Genomic DNA, 13,012 nt, shown 5'->3' with positions numbered 1-13,012 from the left:
AAAAGCTCATTTCATGGGAGTATTAATGTTTTGTTATTTTGCTACAGAAAAAAAATCCCAAATTAAAATTTATCAAAAAAATTTTTTTTGATATAAGGATTACTTGCTACTTTTATTAATGAAAGATCTAGTAGAAAGAGGACTGGACAAGGAATTGGAAGGCAGGTTCTAATCCTGGTTTTGTCATTGGCTAATCTTGTCATTGACTGATCTTGTCATTTACTAACATGTATCTTGAAGCAAGTAATTTAAAACATTATAAACCTGCTTCAAGGGTGACTGTCAAATTATTTAACAACTGGTCAAGTATGGGCACCACCCAAACAGAATAGAAGCCTGACTATCAGAATGGACACTGGTTACAACCACCCACTATGGTGGTTCTGCTACCTGTCAGCCTATTATTAGCTCTGACTGCTTACTTATTACTAATGGGGATACATACCAGGTTTTGAGGATCAAATGAGTTAACATGTGTGAAATGCTTTGGGAAGAAGTTGTAATTGATGAATAATCATATATTATAGTTAGCAATAGATAACTTTGTTCAATAGCTGTCAAAGCAGTAGATTACAGATTCTAATCTAAAAATTATTACAATTAATTAATTGTATAATGCCAAATTAAGTTTTCAGCATATTCATTTAGATAAAGTCAGAATGGTATGAAAGCAGGCCAAAGTACAAACACAGGTAGTCTCAAAAAGCTCAAGGAAACTAATGCAGTCTGGTAAAATATCTAAGAAAATGTATGGAACCACTACTCACTAGAGTTACTATCTTCTGCTTAACCACTGACATATTAATCAGTAAATGTTGAAAGTACACAATTTGAATGTAGCTTTATTTCTCCTGAGATAGTATGAGTATTATGGTTATCCTATGTGGCATTGACACAGATTCATGTTCATCACCCACCTGCCCAATACCAATACAATTATGAAGACAAAGAAATTAAGTGAAACACTACAATGTTAAAACTGAAAACATCATCATGAACTTATTTTAAAAATACATATTTTCTAGCTCAGAAATAATCTAAAAAGAATGATGTCTTAATAACAATGAGCACCCTAGGTGTCCAAATTTTGGTTTCTAATTTCATTCCCCACTAAAAGGCACCAAAGCTCCTTTGAGAAGTGGCTGATTCCAGTTTTGTGGCAGAGGAAGTTCGATATGAGCCTCAGGCTCTTTTGGAGCCAGAGAACAAGGACACTTAAAAAATGTAATGGAGGTGTAACAAAAGGACACAAGAGCCAGCTTCAAGTGTCCCTACTACACAAAATTTGAAAATCTAAGTATCAAAAAGAATAATAATTGTTATGGGTCCAAACACAATGAACCAATGAAATTCATGAGACTATATGCTATTTAAAAAAGTCAACCAAAATTCATGTATCATTTGAGGCTACTATTAAGTCAACTCTTTACTTAGAACATTGGTAATTAAAGGGAAATAATTAACATTGATCCTGCTTTTCCTATAGGAACCCTATTTCAAAGTAACCAAATAGCCCCAGGTGATAAAGGAAAGCTTTACTTTATAGAATTCTAGCTAATAATATAAAAGGAAGGATAAAGTTGATCATTCGACAACTCCAAGTAAAATCAGTAATTTGGACTGAGATTACTAATTGGTATTAATACCATTAAATGAATGGTTGATGGGGAAATGGATAATCATATACCACTAAAATCGTTCCACAGAGATTCCTTTCTAATCACAAGGCAATGGTGGGATCATGGTATCATCACCCTAACCCAGTGATCAATCCTAACAACATGAATGATGGGTCCACCATATATTACGTGTCTCCTAATGTGACACAATATGAAGTATACAATTTTGTCCTTGATGAAAGTATTTAACTAGAACCCATTAAGACTTTAGATAAAACTTATAGCTTATAGAAAATGCATGGGGGATAGGAGAACAAGCTAAATGACACCATGTAGAAGCAAGCAGAGAAATCCAGAGGTAGGATATTTTGTAAAACAACTGGCTCAATATCTTTAGTAAGTCAGTGTTATTAAAAACACAATAATAAATGGGTGTGGGGGGTACTATGCCAGCTTAAAAACATATTTAAGGGACCTAACAATGAGCTGAGTTCTGGATTGGATTCTGGCTTGGACAAACCAGCTATAAAAGATATTTTAGGAGACTATGGATAAAATTGAACTGTGTAATACATAAGATTTTATTCAGATGGAAAGGTATAGATTATTCACTAAAGAAAGGTTACAAAATAGCATGCACAGTATGATATTTTGGTAAAAAAATGTAAATTCACCTGATAAAGTGTTAAGAATCGTGATGTCTAGGTGGTAAAAATATGGTATTTTTATTTTCTTATTCTTCTATTTTCTTTTTATAATGCATATTTATTGCTTTTGTAATAATAAAAGGTTATTTTAATTTTAAAAAATCTGGTGGGGAGGGTATAGCTCAAGTGGTAGAGCACATGCTTAGCATGCATGCGGTCATGGGTTCAATCCCCAGTACCTCCTCTAAGAATAAATAAATATTAAATAAACCTAATTACCTCCCCCCACCAAAATAAATAAATACATAAATAAAATAAACTGAAAAAAATCTAGTTTTAGAGATTAATGAAGGCAGAGAGCATGTCTGTTTTGTTCACTGCTGTATACCCTTAGAAAAGGGTCTGGCACGTGGTAGGTGCTCAATGTATCTTTGTTGAATAAATAATTATAAAGTAATGCATCAAGTGACCCAATATCCTTCAAAACTAAAAGAAGCTCTATAAATGGGGTAAAAGTATGAGTAATAGAACATAGATTTTGGAAAAAATTCGTGCTGCAAGATCAACAGCAGAGTAATTCCAATGTCACCACCATAATAAACCACCAGAGCATCGAACAGAAAATCCCTGAGATTTTTCTGACTACTGACAGTCCAGTCCGTGCTCGGGAGTCGCTCTATTGCCCACCTTACTCCTTTCCTTGAGACCAGAGAAACTGGAGAGACTCTAGAGGGTAGGGTGGAGAGAGGTCAGACAACAGAAACTAGCCTGAGAGCCTACCAGATAAGGATTCAAGAACCACTAGTAGATGCTGAGTATCTGAAGTGGTTCTGACCTAGACCTTTAAAATATTTTTAAAATTTATATTGTCTTTGGCATTGAAAAGACCGGGATATGAAAACACATTAGGAGGTGGGTATAGCTCAGCAGTAGAGTGCATGCCTAGAGTGCATGAGGTCCTGGGTTCAATCCCCACTCCATTAAAAAAAAAATTAAAAACACATTAGGTTTTTAGTGAATTGAAATGGATATTCAAAAGAATATCTCTTACTTCAAGGTTTCATAGGAGAATAAAAATCTCTTTTAAAAACTAAAATTATGCATTATGTGCAAAGTGAAAACATTAAATTGGAAAAATTTTTTAATATAATTGTAGAGTTACGTGAAAAAATTTCCCTCAGTAACTTAGATTATCCTAAAGCAGATAAATGCATGTATTTCCTAAGAAGTAAAATAATGAAAAATCATACATACTGTTCGAAAATGGCTACTTAGATGGTCTAGCCGGCTAAATCTTTTCCCACAAGCTTGACAGGGGTAGGGCCTTTCTCCTGTGTGACAACGAAGGTGGCGTTTGAGGTCTGCCTTCCGCTTCACCACATGTGTGCAGTATGGGCACTTGAACCTCATCCTGGGCAGGTCATCTGTCAGGAGACAGTTTGATTAAATCATATAAAACTTAGTAGTCACAATTCTAGTAACACCAAGAATCCAAAAGGGGCAGATGAGTCCAATCTCAGAAAGGCAGGCAAAAAGCAGAAGAAAGAAATTTTATAAAGACTAGATTGTCAGTGTAATCCGAAGTACAGAACTATAACTTCAGGATTTGAAATATTTATAAAGTCTGGGTAAATTTAGACTGTCCCACTTATGTTTTTATTTAATGTCATAGGGTCACTAGATTTTAAATGTAAAGTGGTACTGGATTTTAAAACTGTAGACACAATTCAAAAATAAAAGTATTTAATGTTTAAGCTTTTAAGTAACCTGTTTTATTTACTATATTTATTCCCCTGCCTTTACTTTTTATACAGTTGTACTACTTTTAAAGGTGAAAAAGTTTCAAGGCTCTTGTGTTTTAAAACTCCTACATATTCAAAATGTTAGTTGTGGTTGGAGGCAAGCCTCATCAGTTTAACAGCTGTTAAATTCAGCTGTTCATTATTGAAGTGAGATTTAAATAACCTAGAATTATAAAAGTGCAGAGCCCAAGAAAAGATAACTTTTTTTGCAGTTTTAAAATACAACAAAGCTTTCCCATTTTTGCTCTATTATATCTGTCTGCCTTGGTCAATGGCAGAGCTCATCAGGATTTTCAGTAAGCTCTATAATATGATGTAATTTCATATATTTTCAAGTCAATATCCTACAGGAAAATGTGATTAGTAAAAATCAATCAGGTTACCTATTATTTTTAAGTATGCTATCTACAACCAAATTATTTTCTAAAATTTATATGACAACCAGGAAAGTGTAAATATTGATTGGCCTTTAGTGATATTAAGGATTTGTCAATTTTGTGCAGGTACAATAATAATGGTATTGTAGATTTTTTAAAGACTATTTTAGGGACACGTTCTGAAATATTTACAGATAAAAACATATGATATCTGAGATTTGCTTAAAAAATGGGAGGGCTCAGGGGTAGAGGCACAGATGAAACAAGATTGGTCATGAGTGGGACTAGGTAATGCGTGCATGGGGGTTAAATATACTGTTCTTTTTACTTTTATATATGTTTGGAATTTTTCTAAAATTAAACAAATCTAAATATATACTCTAAATCTTATAGCCTACAGGAGTTTAATTTTATCATAATTTTCCTTTAAGTTCACATGTAAACTATTAAACATTTGCTGACTGAATGATTGGGGGGAAAAGCTGGATGATATATATTTCTTTCTGGCAGTGGGATGTGATTAGGTTTAGACCCCTCAATGTATTGCTAATCCCTGTTCTCTACTTCAGTTTTATGGGAGTGAAGGGAGGCTAACTCTGAAACTATCAACCTATATAATCTCTCTGCATTTTACTACTATTATAAAAATGAGATGCCTCACGCTGTTGAACATAGAATTATGGTATCAATGTTGTATGCTGTATGTTAAGTTTTTCAAATTATGTATTTATATCTTAATAACTTCAGATTTAGTTTAATTTCTTTTACTGGGTCTGTGAACCTTTGCAAATATGCATGGTTGCTGTATTTAACTTTTCTGTATAAAAATACTCCTCCCAAGTGGATACACAGGGGAAAAAAAACTATTTAAAGTGAAAATACATATCTTAGGGATTGAACCACTTAGAAAAGAGCTTTAAACATTTAACAGTAATCTAATCACCCACAGCTACAGTTTTGAAAAATCATGGATTTTGATCCTCAGTACTGTTTTGAGTTCGTTAAATTTATCCAAAATTACTTTTAACTTAAAATTTTTAAATTTATGTTTTATGAATAGATTTCATTAGAGAAGTATGACTTAAAAAAAAATCACTTGGTTCAACTGCCCATAACACCTAAAAGTAAGGGCATGTTGAGATAGGACTGATTTGTATAGGAGTCTTGGAACCTGATTGAGGGGACTGATTCTCTTTTTGGGTACCTGGAAAACTTCTCGATGTGACATCAGATCCTTGACCATACTGATAGCCAACAGGAGTAGAGTCCATTTCTGCATCCATCTGTGCCTGTTCTTCAGATTGGGAAATGTGGCTGGAAGAATCAGATGTTCGTGCCTCTCGTTTGCTTGACTTATAATGAGCCATTTCAGAAGGCTGTGACAACCTCAAATGTTTGGACTTTTTAATGGAATCTTTCCTTTGTTCATGTTTGGCCAGAGGCTGTTGAGTATTCCTTTGGGAAGCTGGATGGTAATTATACTTACTCCAGGATTTCCCACTTATTACACCTGTTCCTTGATCTGGGCTTAGATGAGGACGTGGAGAACTGCTTCCATCTTGCCAGCCACCGCTATAAAAAGTGGAACGCTCTAGACCATTAGAATTGGCATCTTTATCAGAGAGGCTGAAATAGCGATCTTTTTCTTTCTCGCTAATGTCTAACGAAGATTTAATAAAGGTCTTACATACACTAATGACATCAGTCATTTGAAGGAAGCTAGCAGCTGACATCACTTCTATGACATTCTGACCCGTGAGAGAGAGCTTGCCGGAATAGACGAAGTCCAGGATAACTGTGAAAGTGTCGGGGGAGAAAGCCTGAAATGTAGCTGTGGTTGGCTGACTCGTCTCCTTGGAATTCTGAGAAAGAAGCATTTTAAAGTAGCCGCTACTAGCAAATAATACATTCCGATGGGCTTTGAAGACCTTGCCTTCAACCAGAATACTGCAGTCACAAAATACGTCTTGCCTGCGCTGCTCATTCAGCTGTTGCAGGAGGTGAGACTGATGGGAGGAGATCTCCATTCTAAAGAGGAAAAGACATGGTGGTTACCAAAACCGGAGCAACACTGCTTCTCTGAGATGAGTCAAGTAAAACAAGAGTCAGAAACCTCATCTTTTTTCCATTAAAAACACTTTCTTCTTAGAGAACATAGTCTCCATGACACAGAAGATAATAGGTTTCAGTATATCATGTAGTACTCTACTGTTAGTTCTTTGATTTTTTAGACAATTATCTATTTAGTCACCAAACGTGAATGAGTACCTTCTTTAAGTCTGGCCTTCTGCTACAGGCTGAACTAAACAGGCTTAATTCTTACTTTTGTGTAGTTTTTAATCTAGAGGGTATCAGGCATTAGACACTCATATGAAGTTATAAATGACAAGTTAAGTGCTAAGACAGAAAGAGAGTGCTCTTCGTATGAGAGGGTAAACTAACTTAGATTGGGCTGGAGAGGGTTAGGGAATACCTCTCTGAGAAAGCACATTTAAGCTGAGACCTCAAAGGCGGCTAGGAATGAGCCAAGAGAAGAATGAAGGGGGAAGACTTCTGATTCCAGCAAAATGGCGGTCTAGAAAGTGCTGAAACGTTCCTGCCACAAACCTCTAGAGATGCTGGCTAAAATACAGCCCAGACTAAAAGTGTATGGCTGGGTCTGGAAAAAAGAAAGAGAAATCCCTAGATGCCGACATTGGGGAGGGAGCAGAGCCGGAGCAGCAGTACAGCCCAGTTATCACCAGTCATGGAAACTGGAACCCTCTAAGGGTTCAATCTTAATGAAAAAGGACTTGTAAACTTTGCCCCTGAGTGTAGGGAAAAGACACAGTTTGTCTCTGCAGGGTCTTTGTTTGGGAAGAAGAAAGTCCCTAGGTGAGATATCAAACCCAAGGCTGTGCTTTGTGAGGTTCTAAAGTCCAAATTTATTTTACCTGCTTGGTGTGGGAAACTTCAAGCTGAAAAACTAACATGAGAATTAGTGTTGGGCTGGTGGTATCCATGGGAACACTTTGCAGAAGCAAATGCAAAACTGCTTCTGAAGGAAGCTCTCAGAACCCAAGCAGGTGGGAAAGCAGGTCTGCTTAAGCTGAACCCAGTCATTCGCCTCTCTCTACATAGTGGATATTGGAGTTCCAATATCATACCACCACGATGTCTAATACTTCCTATCTTAAAAACAAACAAGCGAACAAACCTGCCTTTGATTTCACGTCTACTTCTGGCTACTACTCCATTTCTCTGCTCCCTTTACACAAAGTTCACTGGAAGAGTTTTTGGTCTTTTTTTTTTTTCTTTTTCTGTCTTCACTCCTCCCGTTCTAATCAGGTTTTCATTCCCATTCATCAAAAACCATTTTTTTGAAAGATCCATAGTAACCTGCATGCTGTCAGATCCAATGGTCACCTCTTTGTCCTCATTTTACTGATGCAGTGGGTCACTCTCTTTAGCCTGAAACACTTGTTCCACTTGGCTGCCAGGACCCCATGCCTTCATGGTTCTTCTCCTATTGCCCACTCCTCAGTCTCCTTTGCTGGTTCTTCCCTTTTCTAAACTTGAAAGTGCAATGGGATTCAGGACATGGGGCCCCCAAACAGGGCACCTTGGCATATTGAGTATTTTGAACTGAAGGAGTTGAGTAAACAGCAGAAACAGGAATGTCACTCTGACACCCCCTCCCTGCTCCCCTGCAACAGATCGTAAAACCCTCAGGTGAGAGGTGTCTTCCCTATCCCCAGAGGAAAGGAGCATCCTTAACTCAGAAGACAAGGGACACTGAGAAGAATCTGAACAAACCGGCTTTGCTGAGTGTCCCCCAGTTTACTATATTTACCTCTTATTCCTTAATCAACCACATTCTTCCATGACTGCTCACTCTTTTTTTTTTAAAGGATGTTAATTTTTTTTATTGAAGTATAGTCGATTTACAATGTTGTGTTAATTTCTAATGTACAACATAGTAACTCATTTATAGCTCCCTGCTTTTTTATGGGGGGAGTAATTAGGTTTATTTATTTACTTATTTTATTGGAAGTACTGGGGATTGAACCCAGGACCTCGTGCATGCTAGGCACACGCTCTACCACTGAGCTATACCTGTCCTGCCTTTTCATATTCTTTTCATTATGGGCTATTGCAAGGTATTTAATATAGATAAACAACAAGGCCCTACTGTATAGCACAGGGAACTGTATTCAAGGATGTTACTTTATAAATTAAAAAAAAATTTTTTTTGAGAGGGGAGGTAATTAGGTTTATTCATTTATTTTTTGAGGAGGTACTGGGGATTGAACCCAGGACCTCAAGCATGCTAAGCATGAACTCTACCACTTGAGCTGTACCCTCCCTCTAATGATGTTAATTTGTTATGTTTCTTTTTTTTTCCCCAAAAAGTTTATAAACTTTTATTCTCTGATTTTTGCTACTAAAATGTCCTAAGAGGACATGTCCTGGAGAATTTTTTTATGTTTCTCACGACTGTCCACTCTTCATTAAGCCTAGTATAAAAATACTTGGGTCTGTCTCTTTGGGTCATTTCCTTTTGAAGGCTTCTGTGTCACGTAAAACTTATATTGAGTAAATCTGTCTTTGTTAGTTTAATTTTCAGACGCAGCCAGGAAGAAGGTCAAGGGAAATTTTTCCTCCCCTACAGCTGGAATGTCCCAGGGCTCAGGCTCAGACCTCATCTCTGCTTATATCATTCCCTAGGTGAGCCCATCCAGTCTCATGGTTTTAAATACAACTTTGAGCTTGTAACTGACAAATTTACACATCTAGCCCCCAACCTCTTCCCTGAACCTCAGACTCATATATGTTTATCTGCATCTCTGCTTAGATGTTTAATAGGTATCCTAAGCTCAACATATCCGGAACCATACTCTTCATTCATCCTCATCTTAAACCTGCTTTTCCTAGTCTTATCCGTCTCAGGAAATGTTAAGTCCATTCCAGTTGTTTAGACCAAAAACATTAAGAGTCATCTTTGACTGTGTTGTCAGTTTAACTTTCATAACAAATCCAAAATCCTACTACCTCTGTCCACTACTGCTGTTACCACTTTGATCCATCCATCACCTATCACCAACAGCCTCCTAATTAGTCTCCTTGCAACTTCAGTCTAGGCTGAAGACAGCTGCCAGAGTGATCCTTCTAAAACGTAAGTGACATCATGTTATTCCTCTGCACAAAACCCTCCAGAGGTTCCCCATCCAACCCCAAAGTTCTCATGACCTAAAAGGCCCGCCATGATCTGTATTCGGCATGATCTGCATTCTCCCCTCTCCCGGTACCTCCCTGCCCACATCTTCTCTGCTCTACACACTGCATTTCCAGCTCCAAAGACCTCTGCTCCTTCCCAGACATTCAAGGCATGTTCCTGCCATGCAGCCTTGTACTTGTTATTCTCTGTGCTCGGAAATTCTTCCCCCCAGGAATACACATAGCTCACATTCTCACTTTTTTTTTTTTTAGGTCTCTGCTCAAATGTCACCTTATTGGAGAGGCTTTCCTTTGCCATTTTATACAAGCACCTCCTCCTACTCTCTATCCTCTTATTTGTTTATTGTCTGTTTTCTCCTACTAGAATTTAAGGTTCAAGAGAGCAGAGACTTTGCCTGTTTCGTTTACTTATGTATCCCCAGCTCCTTGAACAGCACTTGAGCACACAACAGATGCTCAATCTTGCTGAATGAGTAAATCAAAAATATTAAAAGATAGAAGGAAATTACTTTTTGTGAAGAAGAATCAGCATGTATATAACAAGCAGGGAATTAGAACCCCAGAAATTTCAGAAAAATAGAATAAAAATCTAACAGGCTATTAAACAAGTATGTTTTAAAATGGTCAAAGAGATAGAAGGTGATATAGACTAGCATATAGTTGTGTAGGAACTAGAAACAGGTAGCTTGACTTGGAATCCTAACTCTGTCACTTGATAGCTGTGTGACCCTGGGCAATGTACTTAATCTCTGTTACCTTATTTATAAAATGGAACCAAAAATAGCACTTATTTCACAGCATTACTGTGAGGATTGAATGAGTTGAGGTATGTATAGCACTCAAAACAGTATTGGGCATGTGGTAAGTACTTCACAAATGTTAGCCATTCTCCTTTACTTTGTTTATTGTTATCTATATGAAAAGGGGGGGGGGAAAAGAGGTAGGTTTGAAGAGGAATCAAATGAATTTAATATATGAAAAATATAATTAATGAAATTAAAACATTTTATGTTACAAGATAGCTGCCCTATCTCCAGCCACATGTCCACATTCCCGGCAGGAAGAAGATGAAAAGACAAAAGGCAATTACCAGCCCAGTCTATCTTCTTTTTTATCAGGAAAAAAACTAGTTTTTCTGGATGCCGCATCCAGGGAACTTAACACTTGCAAATCAATGGCCAGAACCATGTCACCTGGTTTTTAGGTGTGCACTCCCACTAATGGTATATATATCAGTTTCTACTTCTCAATTTTTATCAACACTTAATATTATCAGATGTTTAAATTTTGTGGATATGCAGTAGTATGCTACTGCTTTTATTTGTATGGATTGAACAACTTTTAATGTTTTTTGACCATGATTCAGTGAATTTCCTTGCTTATTAAAATGCTGTTAAGTAACACTGCGTAACAACTAACCACAAAAACAATGTTATACAATAGTAAGTATTTATTTAGCTTACATGTATGTGGGTTGGCTGATTTAGGCTGGACCTGGATGGGACAGCTTGTCTGAAGTGGTTGTGATAGTACATGGACTTACATCTTCCTCCTGAGACCAGTGGGCAAGCCTGGACAAGTTCTTCTCATGACAATGGCTGAAGTACAAAAGCCCAAGTGAAAATACATGATGTCTCTTACAGCTTAGGCTTGCAACTGGCACATTGTCACACATATTATGTTCTAATAGACTAAAGCAAATCACATGGCCAAATCACAAGGGGAGAAGAAATATCCTCTGGTCTGTTAGTGGGAAGAACTGCAAAGTCACTCAACAAAGGGTGTGAATATTGGTAAGGGGTGATGAACTGGGGCCAATAATGCTATCTACACAATACCCTTTCTTATTTTTTAAATTGGGTCATCTTTTTCTTACTCATAGATATCCTTTATACATCCAACATCCTAATCCTTTATCAGTTATATGCTTTGCAGATAACTTCTCCCATCTGTGGTTTGTCTTTTTAACTCCATTTGAGGTGATTTTCATTAAAAAGCAGCTTTTAGATTTAATAGAGTCAAATTTGTCAATTTGTTAAAGTGTTTTCTATATCTTGTTTAAGAAATCCTTATACCAAGGATATAAAGATATTTTTTAAAGTTCTACTTTTCACTTTTGGGGCTTTAATCTACTATTGATTTTGCATACTGTATTCTAACTTTTTTCATATGGATAACCAATTTTTCTGGCACTATTGAACTGCCAGTCTTTTCCCCTTGGGTAGTAGGTTGAGTACTGTCTCCTCAAAATTAATGTCTACCTAGAACTTCAGAATGTAACCTGATTTGGAAATAGAGTCTTTGCAGGTATAATTAGTTAGGAGGTCATACTGGATTAGGGTGGGCCCTAAATCCAATGACTGTGTCCTTATAACAAGAGGAGAGGACACATAAATACACACAAGAAAGAAAGCCATGTGAAGTAAGAGGTAACAGATTAGAGTCATGCCTTCACAAGACATGAAAACCTGGAGCCACTAGAAGCTGGACAGATCCTCCTCTAGAGAATTCAGAAGGAGAATGACCCTGCTGACACCTTGATATCTGACTTCCAGCCTCCAGATTGAGAGAATAAATTTCAATTGTTTTAAGCAACCCAGTTTGTGGTACTTGTTGCAGCAGCCCTAGGAAGCTAATACAAACCACATGGAATTGCCAATATGCAACTGGTTTTGACCAATAAAGACAGTACTTTCACACAGTAGACCTAAACCTTGGATTTAAAACAAATGAGTGAAAGCAAAAATATTTATTTCTGTATTAACAGAAGAAGCCGTAGCTATTTAAAAGTTGTTAGTTTAATTGTTTCAGTGGATGCTTCTGTTTACGGGCCTGTTATATAATTTCCCTCTTGTTAACTCATTATTCTATTCCTACTACTCCCCTTACTCACTCAATACCTTTTTCTGGTAATAGCTCCCCAATTTTTTCTCAAGAGGATCACCCTTCACCTCTTTGGTTCTTATGGTTTGGGAGATACCATCATGACTTAATCACTCCAGAGGTCAACCTGTGACCTTGACCTGGCAGATGAGAGCACTGTGGTTCCCATGGCCAGTTATTGGTTTGGGGATGGACACATCAAACAAGCAAGAAAAGGAGGTTCAATCAAACCGAATCTTAGCATGTTTATTGAAGCAACTACAAAAGAAGACCACTTTTATGAGGATATAAGCCTGGAGCTACTGTAGATGTTCTGCCACCACCAGGAGGGAGCTGTAAGAGGAAGGATCAACACTGAGGAAAGCAGAACAGAGAAACAGAAAAGCCAGATCCTATCGACACTCATTTTTTCCTAGACCAGACACAGGTCACTTATTTCTATTAAGGGCCAGACAGGAAATATTTTA

The 13,012-nt window shown here is 37.1% G+C and overlaps 1 protein-coding gene across 2 annotated transcripts in view; it reads right to left on the bottom strand.

The window, feature by feature from the left end:
- The window catches only part of ZBTB8A (zinc finger and BTB domain containing 8A), a 53,863-nt gene that overhangs the window by 5,987 nt on the left and 34,864 nt on the right, over positions 1 to 13,012 (bottom strand). The window contains exons 1-3 of one of the 2 annotated variants that reach the window (XM_032495812.1): positions 11,126 to 11,234; positions 5,650 to 6,473; positions 3,521 to 3,690 (exon numbers count right to left, since the gene is read on the bottom strand). In XM_032495812.1, coding sequence (XP_032351703.1) covers positions 3,521 to 3,690; positions 5,650 to 6,472 — 993 coding nt within the window. In that variant the 5' untranslated portion in view covers position 6,473; positions 11,126 to 11,234. Of the gene's footprint in view, positions 1 to 3,520; positions 3,691 to 5,649; positions 6,474 to 11,125; positions 11,235 to 13,012 lie in introns of those variants that run through there. The other variant, XM_006176209.3, reaches the window with a different exon arrangement.

Source organism: Camelus ferus, chromosome 13 (genome assembly GCF_009834535.1).
Source record: "Camelus ferus isolate YT-003-E chromosome 13, BCGSAC_Cfer_1.0, whole genome shotgun sequence".
Lineage (NCBI taxonomy): Eukaryota > Metazoa > Chordata > Mammalia > Artiodactyla > Camelidae > Camelus > Camelus ferus.
This window is presented reverse-complemented; position numbering and strand designations above follow the sequence as displayed.